At 42.8% G+C, this 21,511-nt stretch overlaps 1 protein-coding gene across 1 annotated transcript; it reads right to left on the reverse strand.

The window, feature by feature from the left end:
- Positions 1-3,659: 3,659 nt before the first annotated feature.
- Positions 3,660-7,611, reverse strand: LOC106607080 (uncharacterized). Its single transcript, XM_014203671.3, has 2 exons — positions 7,350-7,611; positions 3,660-6,084 (listed from the first exon to the last, which is right to left on the reverse strand). Exon 2 carries the CDS (start codon positions 5,987-5,989, stop codon positions 4,823-4,825), a length of 1,167 nt encoding a protein of 388 aa, XP_014059146.1. The 5' UTR covers positions 5,990-6,084; positions 7,350-7,611; the 3' UTR covers positions 3,660-4,822.
- Positions 7,612-21,511: the final 13,900 nt, after the last annotated feature.

A 21,511-nucleotide genomic window follows, 5' to 3' on the forward strand; every position in this document is an offset into this window, starting at 1 on the left:
CGCTCTGGATAAGAGCGTCAGCTGAATGACTAAAATGTAAAAAATAAATCAAATGCAACCATTCCAAACGTAACATGTCACGCTATTTTGAGTGTTCCAGATTTCTGTTTACTATTTTACGTCTAGTCTGAGACCAGGTTGATCACTCATGCCAAGCAAGAACAGGATGAAAATTAGTTTTAGTAATTTGTAGACATATTGCAGTAAGATGTTTGATTTTGTTATGACATTGGCTCTCATTTCCAGCAGCTGTGGCCTTGTGGTTCGATGCATCTGGTTGCAGTTTTTGCATAACCACTTGAATCTCAAGAGCTCAGTACCTCATTCTCATCTGATAAAGACATTGAAACCTCTTTATACTGTAGGCTACTTTATTGGTATCCTCCCTCTTTTGACACACTATTTGTCATGTTTTGCATGAAATGTACAATGCACACCATTCAGTAATGAAAGTCTTAGTTGTCGTCTTACACCATATATAAGGTAGCACTTTACATAGTTTTAAATACACAATTGTAACACATTGGTTGAATTTGTGTATTTTTGATACTTCCCAAATGGTGAACTAAAATATGACTGCAATTGTATTTATTTCTGTTATTGCCAGTTCAGAAATGTGTTACCCAGTACAGTAATGACAGGGTGAAATGATTGAAATGGAGTTTAGACTTTTGGAATGTAATCTGTGACCCTTGACAAAAATTATTTGTCTGAAATATATCCATATCCTTTTGCTCATTTAATGCATATCTTGACTTGGAATGAGCAATATATGTTAGGCCTAGGCCTATGTCCTAGCTGGATATGAAGATGCCATGTAGTTAGAGAAAGGGGAAGGTTGACTGCTCATTTTCACTCTCATTCTGCTTTTTTTCTGGTAAATGAATTCCTGGTGGGACAGGCTCGTGATTAGGAGGTAGACTGTGACCTCCTGTGCTTTGTGATGATTACATCCTCTTCCTCTCTCCAGTCCATCTGCCCTCCACTATCTGACCTTACAAGCTGCACCTGTGCCTGTTCTGTCTTGCGTCACAGAGAGCCATGGAAACAACTGGAGCGATAACGGTATTATTTAATGCATTTTGTTGCGTCCACGGCAGTTTTGATTGGAACAAAAGGACTGGCTGGATGCCTAGAGGGCTGTTTCCAATTGCAGATGCTTTTATTTGATCTTTCTCATTATCTTCAAGGCCCTGGTTCCTTCTCATGTGACCGGAGAGAGCAGCAGGGCATGGAGAGATGAAGTCTGACTTCAGGCTCAATCTTTGTTCAGCATATGCTCTCTGTCTCTGTCTCTGTCTTTCTCTCTCTCTTTCTCTCTTTATTCAACCGACCCACTTGAACTTTCAAATGCACTTTGTGGATCTACCTGCAATGCCACGCCTTTTGTTGTTTATCATTGTGCTATTGAACACAGAGTCACAGACACAAGGGCGGCTCCATATGCCTAATTTGTTTCGCAAATGAGCAGGTTGACTCACCATTCGTGATAGGTTTTCTTTGTGTTTCTTTGTATTGTGGATAATGAATGGAGGTAGCGAGCATGCAGCAATACCTTCCTCATACATGTCAATGATAGAAACAACCTTGAGAGCAAATGCATATAGATGTTTTATTAATTTGGGTCATATGGAGGCTTAGAGGATTGGTCCTAATTTTTCTATGTCTAGTAATTGCTGTTTACCTGAAGATGCCACTCATTGCCTACTCTATGTCCATCTCATCATCTGGAGAGAACCCCAAACATGGATCAAGCACCGCCATGCTTCCGTTATACCCCTCTCTCTCCCATTCCTCTTTGTTCAGAGCTGAAGCATTGGCCGTGAACTTGACGCACCCCCCCCCCCCCCCCCCCACTCCCTCTGTACCCCACCCAACCACTCCCCCTCCTAGCTACGTATGCATGGGTTCCCATGGCAACTGTCGCACTTCCTGCCTAGCAACCGGCGTTATCTCCCGCTGATAAACAGGGGGGACAGAATGGAGAGGGGAGTAGCAGGGGGGTTTGCGGTTTAAGGGGTGTGTTATTGGGGTGGTTGTGTAGTAGTGAGCTGCTGCAGTAGTAGCTTCATTAACTCCTCTCCTCCACCCCCACCCTTCCTCTTCCTCCCACTCTCACTACAGGAATCCCCAATTTGACTGAGGAACCTGTGAATCCAGCTGCAGGTTGAGGAGAGCCTCTCCTTTGTAATGAGATTGGAACAGCACAGGGCTCAGTGAATGGAAGATGTTCTGCGCTGGTGGATACATGGAGTACATGGAGCCTCTACAGAGGTCTACTGTCAGCTTGTTTTCTCTTCATCTTGATTGATTTGACTTGTCCACATTGACACACATGCTTGTTTAGATAGGCCTATCTCATTCAATGTAGGGGTTGGTTACTAGGGGCAAATAATAATTAAATGACTTGATGGGTTGAGTGTTGTTATTGAGTGACATAGCAATTAAACCTTGGTGTAATTTTGCCACTACACCTGCACCAAATAAAATTTGTGACACTGAAATAAACACATAGGCTACTTTGTCACGATCTATAGTGCGTGCTCTGAATGACAACAATCGCACCATCAGCTAGCCTACTCAACAAATGCTAGTATTTGCTGCCACCTAGTGGTTTCTAAAGTTATCATTATGCTATTATATTTATAACGTAGCTCTGATCTGCTTTGGTTTTTCAAAGGATTTCATATGGGAAATTAATTCTGTTCAGACAAATTATAGGTTTTAAAAATCATTGGTATGACATATCTGAGAATAAGTAGGTAAATCTCTTAGTAAAGCATCTGCATGATGAGTGATCTTATGGGTGCAGTGCGTGGAGTGTAATTCATTTTGTTATGATGAAATCTTGTTTCGTTAATGTGAATGTGTCTTCAGGCCCAGTCTAGCTCATACCACCCACATCCCCTGTAATGACTATAATTGCAATTCCTCTGTAGCTGTGGCCTTTAATACACACAAGCTCATGACTGGCATGCAGACTCCACCCCTCAGGACTCGTTTGCTCCTGTCTGGATAGACAAAGCTCTATAGTCTCACCTGTCCAATCTGTCTGGCACTGCTGCTCTTCCTACATACTTAGCTCTGTGTAAGTTAGGTCTCAGACAGGAGAAAAATGTGACAGAGGATATTCATTTAGGTTGAATATTCTAAATGGTTGACTTTTGTGCTTACTGATGAAATATGTTCTCAAAAGGCTGCTACTTAATCCCTGAAGAAATCTTTGAGTCGTTGTAGAACAATTACTCCATCTGTTAGATAAAGTGAGACAAAGCAAGATACATTATTTAAAAAAACAGGATACATATTTCCACAGTCTAAGTGGAGACATTTAGACTGCAACATGTTGTTTTCTCATTGACTTAATAGACGGAGGAAATCTATGCTAATGCACGCTTTAGTGGATATAATGGTGTCCTAACAGTGGGAGGATCGAGTGCAGGGGTGGGCAATCATTTTTGCTCGAGGGCCACATTGGGATTTCAAAATTCAACAGACGGTCGCACACATTTTCTCTTTACTCAAACCTCCCGCGGGTCAGATTGAATGGGCTCACAGGCCGCTGCCCATCCCTGATGCTGTATGTTGCCATTCCTGATCAAGTGGCTGCTTGACTTTTAGATGATTAGAAAGTGTATAATCAAAATGAGACAAAAATATTTCCTTTCAAAGATTTATTCACAAGTACAAAAAAAATGTATTTTCATACAGATATTCACATAACAACAAATATTTTCATCACCTAGATACAGTTTACAGTGCATGTCTAGTAATTACACAGACCATGTATTCTTTGGACAAGGCTAACAAAAAGTATTCGACTGAGACATGAAAACAGTTTCACTAGTTGCCAGACACAGTGTGTTGTCCTACATGAAGCATATCACATTTCAATGATTGACATGGTGTGTGTCTGTCCTCATTGCTATGCTGTTGACTGTGCGATGGAATGATAGAGTATTTGTTGATTCCCAATTGTCATCATCCAAAGTCTATTGTGTTGCAATACATTAAAGAGATGACAATAGTTCAACGTCCCCATTCAGGGACTGGAGACCGTCACCTTTCAGGTTATCTGTCCTGTGTCCTTTCTATGGTTGTGTTTACAGTTTAAAAGAATGTGCTGTTCCTTCCTCATACATATTCAAAACCAATTAGTGCCAATGCCACAGCACTAATAATGAGTTTGTTGAAGCTCCAGTTGAATTACAGTGTACATTAGTTCAGCACCAGTTCACCCCAATGTCTCAATCACTGACATTGCTTTGTCTGTGGTTGTGAGACCTTGAGAAGCAGCATTGTTGTACATGCAGAGTGGAGATGACAGTCAATAATACAGTATTCTCTGGAGAGGTGAGGAAGTGTCCTCTTGTGTCAGAGTGTTTTTGAGGGTCTCACAGTGTATGGGGCAGAGGGCCACAAGTGAACCAACACATGTAGCTTTGTGCTTTAATAAAGTGATGATGGGACTTTGTCCCTGTTACAGAAACTGTTCTCAATTGAGGCGCAGATGAGCGTTTAGGATTTAAGAGTAGAAAATCAGGACAACTCAAAATTAGAGGGTAAAAATACACACTCCTAAACATAAAGGTAAATAGTTGGAATTGAGTAGTTGGGGTGGATCATAGTCCAGTTGGCCCAGGGCATTAGTTTGTCACAGTAGCAGCTCTGTGTGCCAAGGTACTGTGGTGTATAGAGTCTCTGTTTTCCTCTATCTCATTTTCACCATGTGTGTGTGCTTATGTTAGTATGCTAGCTCAGATTGAGCTTCCTCTTCTGGGATGGGACAGTTCACCGAGCATCCACTGACCCAGTCCTGGGCTCAGTTCACTTTAGCCAGCAGCTGCTCTGAGAACAGCTTCTTGAGCTGGGCCACCTCTTCACTGAGGGAGCTGAGGTGGGACTTGAGGACATTGTTCTCTGTATGGTAATGAGACTCTGTCTGGCTCTGTGGGGGTGTAGGTTGGCCATACTGAGTGGACTCTTGCTGTTGTCGCCCCCTCCTGGTCTCCTCTCCCTCCTGCTTATGTGGCCAGACTCCTGCCCCCTCAGCTCCACCCAACATGATGTGTCCGCTGGCTGTCTCCCGGGGACCGTCTCTTGCTCCCATTGACTGTATGGGGCTGTGCCTGTTGTCCTCTCCACTGCTGAGGATCTTGAAGCGCATTTTGTGAGGAAAGTTCTTAATGCCCTCCACAGACTCCACTTTCCCCATCATCACTCTGGAGAGCTCCCCAGGAAAGTGTCCACCGTGGTGCACCTGCGCCTCTGCAGGGGAGTGGTGGAGCTCGTAGCCCAGCTCCTCTGCTCTGTGTGGGGACAGTTTGCCATGATCACTCAGTCGGTCCTCAAAGGAGAGGGGGCTCCCTAAACTGGAGCTGCCAGGGGTGGAGAACCCAGAGTCCTCTGACATGCTGCCAGCGTCCCTGGAGCCTTGCACGCTGAACTGGCCCCCATGGGCAGCAGGGTGGCTCCCTGGTCCACTGGGCAGATAGTAGTGTGGAGCCAAGGTCTGTGGAGCACAGGGGGCTGTGGGGAGTGGCAGGATGGGTGTGTTGGAGGGATCTTTGACCAGGCCGAAGCGGAACTTGAGAGCCAGCAGCTCGGCCCTGAGACGTGCGTTCTCCTCCAGCAGCGCCAGCACGCGATTCTCCACCACCATGTCGTTGACGCGGCGCTTCTCCCTGGAGCGCTTGGCCGCCTCGTTGTTCTTCTTGCGCTTGTCCCAGTAGCCGTCATCCTTCTTCTCGCTGGGAATGAACTCACGCTTCCGTCTCAGGGCGTTTCCAGAGGTGGGCGGGTCATTGGTGCGCTTCAGGGCAGAGGTGCGTCCGAGCAGAGAGCGGGCCAGCAGGCTGCTGGAGGTCAGGATGGACACGGCCTCGTCTGTGAAGGACAGGGTCCCACCAGGTGCAGCACTGGACTCCCCACCACTTTGCTCCCTCATGTCTTGAGAATCTTCTTCAAACATCTCACTGGTCACGCTCATGATTTTGCTGTGTTGAGATTTTCTGTTCTTCAGATAGTGTCTCAAAATCCAGTGTCGTGGAATGGTATGGCGGTAAATAGTTGCAATAATCCCACCTAGCGTTCGAAAGAGGAAGAATAAATGGAGAGGGGGATTTAGTTGTTATGCAAGACCAGTTACAACACAATGTTATGTAACCCCATTACATTTTCCAGTTAAATTTGAGCTACTTGCACAACAACCCCACATGACCCTTGAATAAGAACCATGATGTACTAAGTGCTAGACAGACATGTCGATCCGATCTCTTTTGAAATGTGGGCTCCTGTCAGTCTAAAGGTTAAACGGTTAATTATAAGATCTATATTGGTATTTCTTTTATAAATATAAGGCTAAAATGTTATTGTTTTTTCCTCCCAATTCTAAAGAAAGCTTTTATTTATTATCCCTGTCCTGACGCAATGACTGGAACTGAAGTCGCTTCATCAGACTAAATCAGTGTTAGCCTACATGTAGGTTAACACAGTGTTAGATAACACACCCCATCAATCTCTAGAACAATCCGCGCAATGACCTGCATTGATTGCCTTGTCTATTTTTTATTTTACTAACACAAAATGGCTAAACAGTTTGAGTTCACGACCAGACGTTATATCTTTCAGGAATCGAATTGCATCAAGGACATTTATTAGAGCACTAGCCTAGTTTGCAAGTTGATGATACTCTGCGCCCCACTGTTATTCCCTCCGTTAATTTACAATCGGTTCGCTGTCTAGATCGAAATGTTAACCTAGCTACAGTAAATCCCTAAACGAAGACTGAACTGGTTCTTCTCTAAACCTTTTAGTGGATGTCATTCTAAATTCCAGTCAGATATACAAAGGGAACGAAATAACGTATTGAAACAGCAGTGAAAGTTTCAACAAACTATTGCAATGAAGGTCCTTTTAAGCATAATTGCATACCAGTTCCACTAAATCTATTCAGATCATCTCAATTCATCATAATTCTGTGACTGTATAGTGATCTACTGAATAGATCACTGGCGAAGCCTAATAATGACATTTGTGGAGTAGTTGTGTATGTGTGTATGTATGTATGTATGTATGTATGTATGTATGTATGTATGTATGTATGTATGTATGTATATATGTATGTATGTATATATGTATATATGTATATATGTATATAACATAATTTATTTTACTTCTAAAGCTGAATCGAAAGTTGGTTATAGTTTTCTTTACTTTACTACATAATTGATAGGCTTCTGTTGTAGGCAACAATGTCACATTTCTGCTCCGTATGCGATTGCCTATTCTCTGTATTATAATGAATGCACTGTTGAAATACACCTCATGAGTGAAAATTGTGAAATTACCTTGTGTTGGATTCGCGTTGTCTCAGAAAAGCACCGATCTTTCAATTTCAGACGCTTGTCACAATGTAACAGAGCGATCGTAATAATTCAGCAGCTTCGATTCAGCACTGGGTCATCGAATACACGGGATACTTTGTTTCCTGCACGGAGTAGGCTACTGTTAGCCTACTCAATATTAGGCTACTAGTCTCTCTGACACCTTGCGTCTGGCGTTACTGCTTCACTTGGAATGCTGCAGCTCCTATTTGTTTCTTTCCCGGTGAAGTTCAGCCGAGGACGTTTCCTATCCTCACTTGAACCAATGGGCCGCGTATGTGTGGTGCGCTCACTGAGACCGCCTTCTCTCCATGCCAAGACCCACCCCGCAAGAGAAAGCTCGCATAACGTTATCCTGCTCATGCATCATCAACTGAACTGGCTAGCCCATCCTTTCGTAACAATTAAGTAATATTGCCATCTCTGGCTCCCTCTCACTCTCCCTGCAGATTTCCAATAGACCTATACTCTTCAACCAAATACCAGCTTTATGGACGGCATGCTCGGTATCACGTCAAAGTGAGTGACAGATCAGAGTTGTTGGAATAAAATTGAGAAAGAAAATGCCAGCAGTCATTATGTAAGCACTTCACAGATTTTCAGCATATGGTGATCTCCACTGAATCCATTGTCATTATAAAGGAGATATTCCTAAAAAAAAAAACGGTGTGTTTCTGGAGGGATATAGTTCAGGGAAATACTCTGTTTTCCATATTGCTTCTTATGCAATGATCCATCTTTCACAGTGTCAATGAGCTCCATAACATAAGCCAAGAGATTGACCTAGCCTTGTGAAATATTCTCAGAATCTCAGAAAAACACAGTATAGGCCTATTACATAACATAATGGAACATACTACAGAAGTGTTTTGGTTTACTTACAGAATAATACAAAATGCTCTGAGACCAGGTTGCAACCATAGGGGTCCATTGAAAACAGTAGAATTCAGCAGTCACATGAGCTTTTAGAGTGGAACATACTGTATGCATCAGTGGAATGACCACCAAGCATCTTATGAAAATAAATCCTGGGTTTAAAAAAGTCTCTCTTGAATTAGTTTCAAATCCAGACCATAGGCAACAGCTTGAGACTTTATGAAATTCTTTCCCCCGCTGTCAGTCTTGTTCCTATAGGATTAATACATTTTTAAACCATATTCTTCCATCTATGGAATTTTATCTGGAAATAGATAAAGACAAAGTTTTCAAATCTAAATTGGTTAAACTACACACATACACAGAGTATATCAAACAGTAGGAAAATCTTCTTAGTATTTAGTTGCACCCCTCCCTTTTTGCCCTCAGAACAACCTCAATCAATCGGGCAAGGAGTATACAACATGTGGAAAGTGTTCCACAGGGGTGCTGGCCCATGTTGACTCCAATGCTTCCCATAGTTGTGTCAAATTGTCCGGATGTCCTTTGGGTGGTGGATCATTCTTGATACACACAGAAAACTGTTGAGCATGAAAAATCCAGCAGCGTTGCAGTTCTTGACAAACCGGTGCGCCTGGCACCTACTACCATACCCTGTTCAAAGGCACTTAATTATTTAGTCTTGTCCATTCACCTTCTGAATGGTACACATACACAATCCATGTCTCAATTGTCTCACGGTGTAAAAATCCTTCTTTAACCTGTCTCTTCCCCTTCATCTACACCAATTTGAAGTGGATTTAACAAGTGACACCAATAAGGGATCATAGCTTTCACCTTAATTCACCTGGCCAGTCTATGTCACGGAAAGAGCAGGTGTTGTTATTAATGTTTTGTATGCTCTGTGTATAATACTCAATGAACTGGTTGCTGATTTCATAATATATCATATCTGTTCTTAGGCAAAACGAGATGAAATTAATTACAATGATTAAATGAATAGCGACTCATCATGTACTTTTGATGTTCATCTGTTTATACAGTGTGATGTCCATTGACCACTCGGCCTACAATAGCCAGGCGCTGCAAGGCGCTAGTGATGTCATTTCCCAATTATCACCCCTTCTGTCAATTTGGTACGACCGCTGGCGTTCCTCCGGCCCTCTCCACTAACTATGCAACCACTACGCACCCACCACAGCTGGCACAGTGCCTGCCTTGATCCTCTCCCCCTCAACAATCCCTTCAACAAAGCCTGTGTGAGTGCTTGCTGTTTGTGCGGGTCTTGGTTGCAAAATTTATAATTTGTGTTTGATGCAAAGCAAAGATATAAACAAACAAAAGATCACGTGAATCCTTCTTTAGTGGCGGTAGTCTGAGGCCCTCTCCTCTGACGTTACTAAACCGACCAGTGTGTCATTAGTAGCTAATGAGGAGGTTGTTCTGGGTCAGGATGAATTCCAGCCCATCTGGTCCAGCAAATGGCACAAAGTCTTGTTTTTTGCAGGGAGAGCACAATCAGTAATAGTACTGGTGTGCATGCAGTAGCCTCTGTTTGGGATGCAGTACAAACTAGTCTCTTCTCAATATATTTTGTATTAGGTTGTAATACTTACAAAATGCAGGTTTCTCATTAACTATCACATTACAAAGTTACATCAGGATTTTGCTCCTTTAAACTGTACTATACTGTGCTGTGAAGGTTCTAATTCTATGGGGGCAGGGTTGAGGAGTAATGGATTAAATTGAAATGTGTATTTGAACCCAATAATGGTTGAATTCAAGAAGTTTAAGTTGTAAATCAGTCATTGTTTTTGAAATCAGTGGACAGTCAGTGAAAAATGCGCTCTTGCATCAGCCTATGGAATAAAAGTGGGGCTTTTATTGCTCAATCTAATTCATGCTGATAAAAATAAATCCATAGGCCTAATGGACACATGCTCAAACTCACACCCTTTTGATAGACTTATAGGGGCAGTCTGTAGTTGCTACATCCATTTTGGACATATAAATTATTTATAGTAATATAAAGATATAATTGAATCGTATTATTATATGTAGTAGAAAGAAATGGGTTAGAAGAAGACAAATATAATATCCATATATGGCCAGCTACGTAAACTTTAACATTGATTTATCCTGCAATAGAAGTTGTTCAGTTGGTAACATACATTTTTTGTCTTCTCTAATGCCTCTTAAGTGGAAAGTAATCTAAAAGTAACTGAATGTAACAAATTACGTTACTGAGTTTGGGTAATCCAAAAGTTATGTTACTTTGGACAGGTAACTAGTAACTGTAAAGGATTACATTTAGAAAGTAACCTACCCAACCCTGTATTGGGTCAGGGATTAGTTGGATAACCCATTTTCTCCGGTGTTCTTCTGTACAGAACTCAATGTACATGGTGAGGTCACTGTCCTCCTCACTGTGTTTGCCATGGCTATCATAGGCCAAAGGAGATCAAACATCATGGGGCCAGGGGCTAGTATATCTATCTATCTTACTGCAAGCTGGGTTGGGGTAGGTTGGAGATAGCTGGAATGCATGCATGTATTCACAGACGTAATTGAACAGGCCATACTCCAATTCATATAATGGTACTCAATATCAGTGTCTTCAATTGAGTTAAAGGAACACTTTGATGTAACTGTAACTACGCTGTAACATAGCCTGCTTTTTTGCCTTATTTGCCTGAAATACACATTCACTCGAGGCATTACACACTCACATCATATAGTGATCTCTATAAATATAAATATCTCTGTCCTGCTTGCCAAGTGGGTGGTACACAGTGGCACTCACGGTTAGGCTGTTTATCCCAGCAAGACTGAATGACAGAATTGACCACTGGGAGAGGACAGGGAGGTTTTAGTGAAAGATGGTGGTACAGGGATGTTGTGTAACGTCCTCTGGGACACACTGGGATCGTGCCTAAAATACCAACATGAGGAGTCCACTGACGAGAACAAAGGCCATGATCTCTATACTATACTGTACTGTACATTCTGTTCTATTGACACACATGAATGATTGCTGCAACCTGGTCTCAGAGCATTTCATATTATTCTGTATGTAAATCCGAGACACTCCATTTAGTATGATATTCTACGTTTCATATGGTATGTATTAATTTGTGTATGTCCATCACCCATTTCGTATGATATGTTACGAATTACAATTCGTATTATATGTTATGAATTTGCAAAACTTACAATATGTTAGGAATTCTAGTTAGGTGGCTTACGTTAGCTAGCTGGCTAATATTACCTAGGTTAGGGATTATGGTTCATTTTAGGAGTTAGGTTAATAGGTTAAGGTTAGGGTTAGGGGAAGGCTTAACTAAAAAGGTTAAGGTTAGGGTTAGGGGAAGGGTTAGCTAAAAGGGTTAAGGTTAGGTGAAGGGTTAGCTAAAAGGGTTAAGGTTAGGGTTAGGTGAAGGGTTAACTAAAAAGGTTAAGGTTAGGGTTAGGGGAAGGGTTAGCTAAAAGGGTTAAGGTTAGGGTTAGGGGAAGGGGAAGGATTAGCTAAAAGGGTTTAGATTAGGGTTAGGGGAAGGGTTAGCTAAAAGGGTTAAGGTTAGGGTTAGGTGAAGGGTTAGCTAAAAGTGTTAAGATTAGGGTTAGGTGAAGGGTTAGCTAAAAGGGTTAAGGTTAGGGTTAGGGGAAGGGAAAGGATTAGCTAAAAGGGTTAAGGTTAGGGTTAGTGGAAGGGGAATGATTAGCTAAAAGGGTTAAGGTTAGGGTTAGTGGAAGGGGAATGATTAGCTAAAAGGGTTAAGGTTAGGGTTAGTGGAAGGGAAAGGATTAGCTAAAAGGGTTAAGGTTAGGGTTAGTGGAAGGGGAATGATTAGCTAAAAGGGTTAAGGTTAGGGTTAGTGGAAGGGGAATGATTAGCTAAAAGGGTTAAGGTTAGGGTTAGGGGAAGGGAAAGGATTAGCTAAAAGGGTTAAGGTTAGGGTTAGTGGAAGGGGAATGATTAGCTAAAAGGGTTAAGGTCAGGGTTATGGGAAGGGTTAGCTAAAAGGGTTAAGGTTAGGGTTATGGGAAGGGTTAGCTAAAAGGGTTAAGGTTAGGGTTATGGGAAGGGTTAGCTAAAAGGGTTAAGGTCAGGGTTATGGGAAGGGTTAGCTAAAAGGGTTAAGGTCAGGGTTATGGGAAGGGTTAGCTAACATGTTAAGTAGTTGCAAAGTAGCTAAAAAGTAGTAAGTAGTTGAAAAGTTGCTAATTAGCTTAAATGCTATAGTTGTCCGTGATGAGATTCGAACTCGAAACCTAGATGTTCGCATTGTACGCACACTCATCCACTATAACCAACCACCTTAGCCTTAAGTAACCATCTATCTTATGTAACCATACAAAACGTAACATGTCATACTAATACCAGATTTAAATTTACTATGCTACATCTAGTCTATGAGACCAGGCTGGATTACTGCAGGAAAATATTTCACGACACTTCCTGCTCACCTGGACCACACCTTGTCAAAGTTTCTCTCTCTTTCTTTCTTTCTTTCTTTCTTTCTTTCTTTCTTTCTTTCTTTCTTTCTTTCTTTCTTTCTTTCTTTCTTTCTTTCTTTCTTTCTTTCTTTCTTTCTTTCTTTCTTTCTTTCTTTCTTTGTGTCTCTCTTCGTTGTTCCTGCCCCCCCTCGCACTCTCTAGTCAAACTCTTTCAACCCTGTTGGCCTGTCTTGGATCATATCACAGCCTCATTCCAGAAGCTGTTTATTGTGTCTCAGTTTAGATAATGGGCTGTAACACATTGTCACGTTGCATCACTTATCTGCCTTGCACTCATTGACACGCTACAGTTAGGAATGCTCAACACCATGCTGTAGTGTCTAGTAAAACTACAGCATATCAGTTATTGCCGTTGAAGACACCACAACCTGAAATAAAACTGTCATGTCCCAATTTGACTCACCTTTATAGGCTCAGCACCATCTATCCCTCCACTTTAGCCTCCACTACCCCCTCCATACAGTCACACGTGCACTGTGCTGTAAAATACTATTTTAATTCTATATAGAATTATTCCACAATCTTGCAATATTTAGTTTTCCTGAATTTAGAATTAACTTGAAGCTCTGAATCAATGCTCCTCTGAGAGTTCCACACAGAAACACATTCATGTAACTCCCATCGAATCCTCTATACACACAGCCACATCCACTGCTTCATAATCATAAGCATATGAGTTGTATTCCCGCTCCTAAAAATAGAACATGACTCATTTTGTGTAACTTGGGGGTCTGTTTCATAATAGGGGGGCTTAGCACCCCCCTCCTTAAATGGGCAATATGCTATTGCTACATACATTTCTTGACAAATTAATTATATATACCCATTGATTCTTATAAATGCCTTATGAGCATATTTTAACTGCCATGCCCCATCAGAACCCAAAATATAAGCTTATTTTACTCCATTGTTTGTAAACAGTGCAATTGTAAACTAACACTGTATAGGCTCAAAACATGGTTAAAACTATAATTTTGTTATCATGGATGGTCAGTCCTTGCATCCATAGCTTTGTCTATGGATTTTAGAGTGAGTTACATTTCTCCAGCCCCATCCCTCAGCTGTTTACCAGAACAGCAGCAGCATTGTTATAGTTTGAACTGCAGATTGCCCCTTTAACTCTATACTGTGTCTATCACTCTCCATCTACTAAATCCAAAGCACACGCACTAACTCACAATGAACACTCAATGAACACACAGAATTTACTCTGTGTTAACATTTTGCCTTGAGGCAAAACCGTATGCGTTTCAGTATTAACCTCCGACACACACATTAGAAAAACATGAGAAAAACAGAGCATTGTGACGAGGAACACAAGACCTTAGAACCCTTCCTTCCACATGCTTCTATTCCTGGATTCTAAAATACGTCACACAGTTGCCACAGCAACCACTGCTGGTTGCAGAGAGGAGGGGATGTGATGAAATAATCATAAAATGGGCGGGTAACAAATGGAAAATCCTGTTTTCACATTCAGATCAATAAACCAGAAAAATACTTTCAGCCTAAAGTTATTTTCTTCACAATATGTTGAAAAGCACAAATGTTAATGATGCCGATGCAGACAGAGTATGAAAGCCATGTCTGGACGTTCTTATTTTAGGTCGTGCTCTGTAAGCAGTTCTCTAGCTCAGTGCCAGGTTGGCTCCAGGAAGGAGCCCAATCTGCATTATTTCCTGTAACTGGGAGGTAATGACCTTGTCACCTAATGCCATTATGTGACTCAATGTGTCACCAATCCATGTGTTGTTCAATGGGCACACTTTGACCTACAATCCTGGCTAGCTGCAGAGCGGATGTGACAGCTGTCTAGTGTGCAATTGTAAGAGGCAGTGCTCATTGAAAGTAGTCCCTTTTTTCTTTAAACATAGATTCTGATAAACACTTGTATTGGTTTCAAAGAGCATAAAAGCATATGGAATATAGCCTATTATGCAATACAAGATGTTATTGCCTTCTTCCACTCTACTGAAATACAAATGAACAAGGAACTGAATGTATTTATATTTGTTGTGCAACTACTCTACTATGACATCTGTCATGAAGTCAAACGCATTGTTAAGTTGTCATGAAATAAGGTACAAATCCTCAAAGCTTATGACGGAGGGAGTTGTGTGTGGCAGGGGGGTCTTAGTTGTATTATTCTTACTGGTGGGTCGGTGTTGTTGAACAATCTATAGCACAGAGGGGTGGGGTAGAGGGAGTGCATGACTAGGGTTATGTAACCCATGCTGTGCACTTACATAATACATTCATAATCAGCCTCAAGGACAGATATAGATGGCCTAGTTTCCACCTTGTGTCTGCCAGCATACCAGTGGCACAGTGTCCTGAACACTAATTTCACTGCTGGCTGCAGAAGGAAAAGGCTTGGGATTGTTCAGCATATGTATGGTTTTCCCGATTTTTTTTATGTCAGATATAGTGATATGTGTCTAAGGAAGACAAAAAATGCATTTGCAGTATAAATGTTGAGACAAATATGGCCACAGATGTTTTGGTGTGAGGCTGATAGACATATTTGTTTGGTTTCTAATCCCTCCTGTAGTTGACAACCTTTAGACATGACATGACACATGAAGGCCTAACACACTGCAAGGCCCTGAGCCATGTCAAACAGATTATTTTCCAAGTGTGCATGCAAGAGCAACCCTGTCATTATTCTATTTATACTTTCACAGCTCCAGACTCTTTCAGTATGCCATGCTCGAGACATTTTGGAATGTTCCTCTACTTGTGTCACCTCTGCTCTTCCACCAACATTGCTGAGCTAATGACCAGTTCCAATACTGATTCCACCACACTACCAAAGCTAAAACAAAACTCCCTTTTTTTCCCACTGCTAACATGACCATATCAGCACAGCTTGGCTCAGTGTAACTCTGTTTATTGTGAAACCGCTAAATGACCTGTCAATCAATATCAGTTGGCCTATGTTTAAAATAGTTGTTGCATCATCCTCAGATAACCGCCTCCCTCTCATTAATTTGAAGTTGAAACATGTTGTACTATCCACATTAGTGCTGTAGTGTCAGAGTGAATCCACTCAAATAAAGGAGCTAGGTTACGGTTGTTATCAGAGAGGACTTCCTCCATCATACTCACTTATTCCGTTGCCAGAGACAACTAAGTACACTTCATAACACCCTCTGATGTAACATGTTTGGATCAATACTGCCAGACACATGCTCAGATAGACAGGGGTCTTTCCATCACTGTAATTACACCAATTCATTTTCAGAGTTAGTTAGCAGAATTGACTGCTTTGTGATTATTGAATAGTTGCATGACTGGGAGTGAACCCATTAGACTCACATGGTCCTATTCTCCTCAGTTTGTCATGTCCTGACAGCACATGTCCCCCATTTGCAGAACCTCTGAGTACAAGTAGCTTTTAGGACATACTTAGAAGGCGGGTTAAAATTAGAGTAGAAGGAATGTACAAATCCCAGAGAGCACTAATAGAGGTACGTAGAGAAGCACTTTGTTACAGCCTATTCAATAGACTGTATGTAGTTTCCCTGTTCCTTACTCTGTTGCTGGGCAGATTATTGAGCTAATTTAATGAAGAAAAGAGAGGGAGATATAAAAGCATGTGATGCATTTTTAGATAAGGTAAAGGGAAAATACATCAAAAATATGAATGACAAAAATGTAAATTAAAAACAGAGACAAGGAAACTCATCTGAAACTTTGCCCAATCATTTTTTTTTTATAGGGCTTCACTTTAGCCTGCGTTTTCAGAAAAACCCTTTCGAGATTCATCCATGTGTACCAGTATTGACTTCAGTTCACATCCATGTTGTAGCTGTAACGGAAAACAGTGACTTTCATGCTGAAACTACAGTATGTCAGCTGTGTACACTGCATGCTTTGGTCTGTATATCTACAGAGGTATGCAGCCAATACAAGTATCTGCATGTCAAACATATCTTTCCCCCTGAAAACTAAACTGGGTATTCACAGCTTCAGTGATGGAAACACCTTGTTGGAATAATGTTTTGCCCATGATGTGATGTCGAGGTTTATGTAATGTCTATTGGTGTTCCAGAAAAAGATCCAAAGGCTTTCTCAAGTAAAAGTACTGGACGTACGGTCTTTCCACTAACTCCATAAATAGAGTAATGGCAGTACAGAGAAAGAACTGTGAAAAAATACTTTGAACAGTTGGCTGTAAGAGCTTAACCCGAAGTTACTTCAGCCCCTGATCCTCTGAACAAACCCCATGACAGAGCAAGCCTCCAAGGCTAATAACACATTCTGATTGGTCAGTGATGGGAACTGTCATCTACTGTCATCAGATATAGGCTATGTAATTGTGACATGTGGACAATAGGTTGGGCTGGACCTCACTTGCTTTCATTCTTTTCCTGGATTGAGAAACCCTGGGTTTTTTCAATTGCTCCATGCTGCTACTTTGACAATTGATAAAGGATTTATTGTGGAAGTGTACAATAATGCATACTGGTGTTGAATCACCACAGAGAAAATATTCACAGCTGGTGGAGTCTAACTAGCTTGGTATATACCAGACTGATTTACCGCTGTAGCGAACCAGTCATGGGTCATTCCATGTCATTTCAGCAAGCCATGACACCCACCATCTCAGATTGTTCTGAAATCATTTCTGTAGTAAGAAGCAGATAAGATAAGCATTCCGTAAGCATTATTTTGTTAAAATATAATTTGATATCTGAGGAATTAAGCTGATTGATTGCACCCAAATTGGCAATTTTAATATATAGGATTCATATAATCAATAGTTATAGAACCTAACAGCCAATTTGGACCAAACGTTTTTCTAACAATGAGTAAAACATGAGGAATCCAAAGAATTAGTCACACCCCACGCCAATCCCACCCCAACAACGAGTATATAGTGTAATTTCTCTATGATTGACAAGTAGTATGGAGCTGTGGCTCAAGGTTTTGTTTCTTCATCCTATGTAATGTATTATCAGTAAATTTGGTGTCCCCCCTGTTTTCCCCTAGTGGTCAGAATGGGACATAAACCCAACAGATTCAATGATAAATGTCTCTGAACATACTACACTGAACAAAAATATAAACGCAACATCTACAGTGTTGGTTTCATGAGCTGAAATAAAATATCCCAGAAATGTCCATACACACAAAAAGCTTATTTCTCGCAAATGTTGTGCACAAATTTGGTTACGTCCCTGCATTTCTCCTTTGCCACGATAATCCATCCACCTGACAGGTGTGGCATATCAAGAAGCTGATTAAACAGCATGATCATTACACAGGTGCACCTTGTGCTGGGGACAATAAAAGGCCATTCTAAAATGTGCAGTTTTGTCACACAACCCAATGCCAGATATGTCAAATCAAATCCAATTTATATAGCCCTTCTTTCATCAGCTGATATATCAAAGTGCTGTACAGAAACCCAGCCTAAAACCCCAAACAGCAAGCAATGCAGGTGTAGAAGCACGGTGGCTAGGAAAAACTCCCTAGAAAGGCCAAAACCTAGGAAGAAACCTAGAGAGGAACCAGGCTATGAGGGGTGGCCAGTCCTCTTCTGGCTGTGCCAGGTGGAGATTATAACAGAACATGGCCAAGATGTTCAAATGTTCATAAATGACCAGCATGGTCAAATAATAGTAATCACAGTGAACAGGTCAGGGTTCCATAGCCGCAGGCAGAACAGTTGAAACTGGAGCAGCAGCACGGCCAGGTGGACTGGGGACAACAAGGAGTCATCATGCCAGGTAGTCCTGAGGCATGGTCCTAGGGCTCAGGTCCTCCGAGAGAGAGAAAGAAAGAAAGAGAGAAAGAAAGAAAGAGAGAATTAGAGAGAGCATACTTAAATTCACACAGAACACCGGATAAGACAGGAGAAATACTCCAGAGATAACAGACTGACCCTAGCCCCCCGACACATAAACTACTGCAGCATAAATACTGGAGGCTGAGACAGGGGTCAGGAGAAACTGTGGCCCCATCCAATGATACCCCCGGACAGGGCCAAACAGGCAGGATATAACCCCACCCACTTTGCCAAAGCACAGCACCCACACCACTAGAGGGATATCTTCAACCACCAACTTACCATCCTGAGACAAGGCCAAGTATAGCCCACAAAGATCTCCGCCACGGCACAACCCAAGGGGGGGCGCCAACCCAGACAGGAAGACCACGTCAGTGACTCAACCCACTCAAGTGACGCACCCCTCCTAGGGACGGCATGGAAGAGCACCAGTAAGCCAGTGACTCAGCCCCTGTAATAGGGTTAGAGGCAGAGAATCCCAGTGGAGAGAGGGGAACCGGCCAGGCAGAGACAGCAAGGGCAGTTCGTTGCTCCGGTGCCTTTCCGTTCACCTTCACACTCCTAGGCCAGACTACACTCAATCATAGGACCTACTGAAGAGATGGGTCTTCAATAAAGACTTAAAGGTTGAGACAGAGTCTGTGTCTCTCACATGGGTGGGCAGACCATTCCATAAAAATGGAGCTCTATAGGAGAAAGCCCTGCCTACAGCTGTTTGCTTAGCAATTCTAGGGACAATTAGGAGGCCTGCATCTTGTGACCGTAGCGTACGTGTAGGTATGTACGGCAGGACCAAATCGGAAAGATAGGTAGGAGCAAGCCCATGTAATGCTTTGTAGGTCAAGTTGGCTTCCAGTTGAAGCTCGCATCTGCTACAAGACCATGGTGCTTGCCTACGGAGCTGTGAGGGGAACGGCACCTCCGTACCTTCAGGCTCTGATCAGTCCCTACACCCAAAGAAGGGCACTGCGTTCATCCACCTCTGGCCTGCTCGCCTCCCTACCTCTGCGGAAGCACAGTTCCCGCTCAGCCCAGTCAAAACTGTTCGCTGCTCTGGCACCCCAATGGTGGAACAAGCTCCCTCACGACGCCAGGACAGCGGAGTCAATCACCACCTTCCGGAGACACCTGAAACCCCACCTCTTTAAGAAATACCTGGGATAGGATTAAGTAAGCCTTCTAACCCCCGCCTAACCCCCCCCCCCCCCCCCAAAAGATATAGATGTACTATTGTAAAGTGGTTGTTCCACTGGATATCATAAGGTGAATGCACCAATTTGTAAGTCGCTCTGGATAAGAGCGTCTGCTAAATGACGTAAATGTAAATGTAAGTTGTGAGGGAGTGTGCAATTGGCATGCTGGTTGCAGGATTGTCCACCAGAGCTGTTGCTAGAGAATTTAATGTTCATATCTCTACCATAAGCCGCCTCCAACGTCATTTTAGAGAATTTGGCAGTACATTCAACCGGCCTCACAACAGCAGACCACCTGTATGGTGTCATGTGCATGAGCGGTTTGCTGATGTCAACATTGTGAACAGAGGGCCCCATGGTGGCGGTGGGGCTATGGTATGGGAAGGCATAAGCTACGGACAACGAACACAACTGCATTTTATCGATGGCAATTTGAATGCACAGAGATACCGTGACGGGATCCTGAGGCCCATTGTCGTGCCATTCATCCACCACCATCACCTCATGTTTCAGCATGATAATGCACGGCCCCATGTCGCAAGGATCTGTACACAACTCCTGGAAGCTGAAAATGTCCCAGTTCTTCCATGGCCTGCATACTTACCAGACGTGTCACCCATTGAGCATGTTTGGAATGCTCACTATGTGGGGGGTCCGTGGGATGTGGGGGGTCCGTGGGATGTGGGGGGTCATGGGATGTGGGGGGTCCATGGGATGTGGGGGGTCCGTGGGATGTGGGGGGTCCGTGGGATGTGGGGGGGTCCGTGGGATGTGGGGGGTCCGTGGGATGTGGGGGGTCATGGGATGTGGGGGGTCTATGGGATGTGGGGGGTCCGTGGGATGTGGGGGGTCCGTGGGATGTGGGGGGGTCCGTGGGATGTGGGGGGTCCGTGGGATGTGGGGGGTCATGGGATGTGGGGGGTCCATGGGATGTGGGGGGTCCGTGGGATGTGGGGGGTCCGTGGGATGTGGGGGGTCATGGGATGTGGGGGTCCGTGGGATGTGGGGGGTCATGGTATGTGGGGGGGTCCATGGGATGTGGGGGGTCCGTGGGATGTGGGGGGTCCGTGGGATGTGGGGGGGTCATGGGATGTGGGGGGTCCATGGGATGTGGGGGGTCCGTGGGATGTGGGGGGGTCCGTGGGTGGTTTTTGACCATTTCTTTAATTACTCAAGTCTAACTCATTGTTAGAATGGGATGTTAGCTACTATATTTATTTTATATGATTTGAATCCTATAAATGAAAATGGCAAATTTGGGTGCAATTAATTAGGTTAATCTTTTAGAGATTAAATTATATTTCAACAAAATAATGTTGCAGGAATGCTGTAACATTATCTGTTTCTAACAACAGAAACAATTTCAGAACAACGCTTTTTGAAGTGGAACTACCCTCATGCAGGCTTGTGGGATCAGGCGGCTCGCGAGGCTAGAGTCCAACTATTCATCATCTAATTGTGACAGCCTTGTCTTTGTTGTTGGCCCTTGTAATGTTGTCTTATTGAATTAGACAATTGTTTTTTTTAGGGGGGGAGGGGCTGGGGAGTAAAGAAGGAGAAAGGGAAAGAGCAGGGTATAGTGAGGACAATGGAATACCATAGTTGGGTCATTTGAGGACTGTTGGTTGTTATTACACCATGGACCCTCTTCCAATGTTGGTTTATTCATTTCAATTAATTTATTCAGATGGCAGAACAGGCAAGTCAGAATCTCCTGTAAACAGATGTTATATATATCTTCTAGT

This window comes from Salmo salar, chromosome 06 (genome assembly GCF_965601325.2).
Source record: "Salmo salar chromosome 06, fSalSal1, whole genome shotgun sequence".
Classification (NCBI taxonomy): domain Eukaryota; kingdom Metazoa; phylum Chordata; class Actinopteri; order Salmoniformes; family Salmonidae; genus Salmo; species Salmo salar.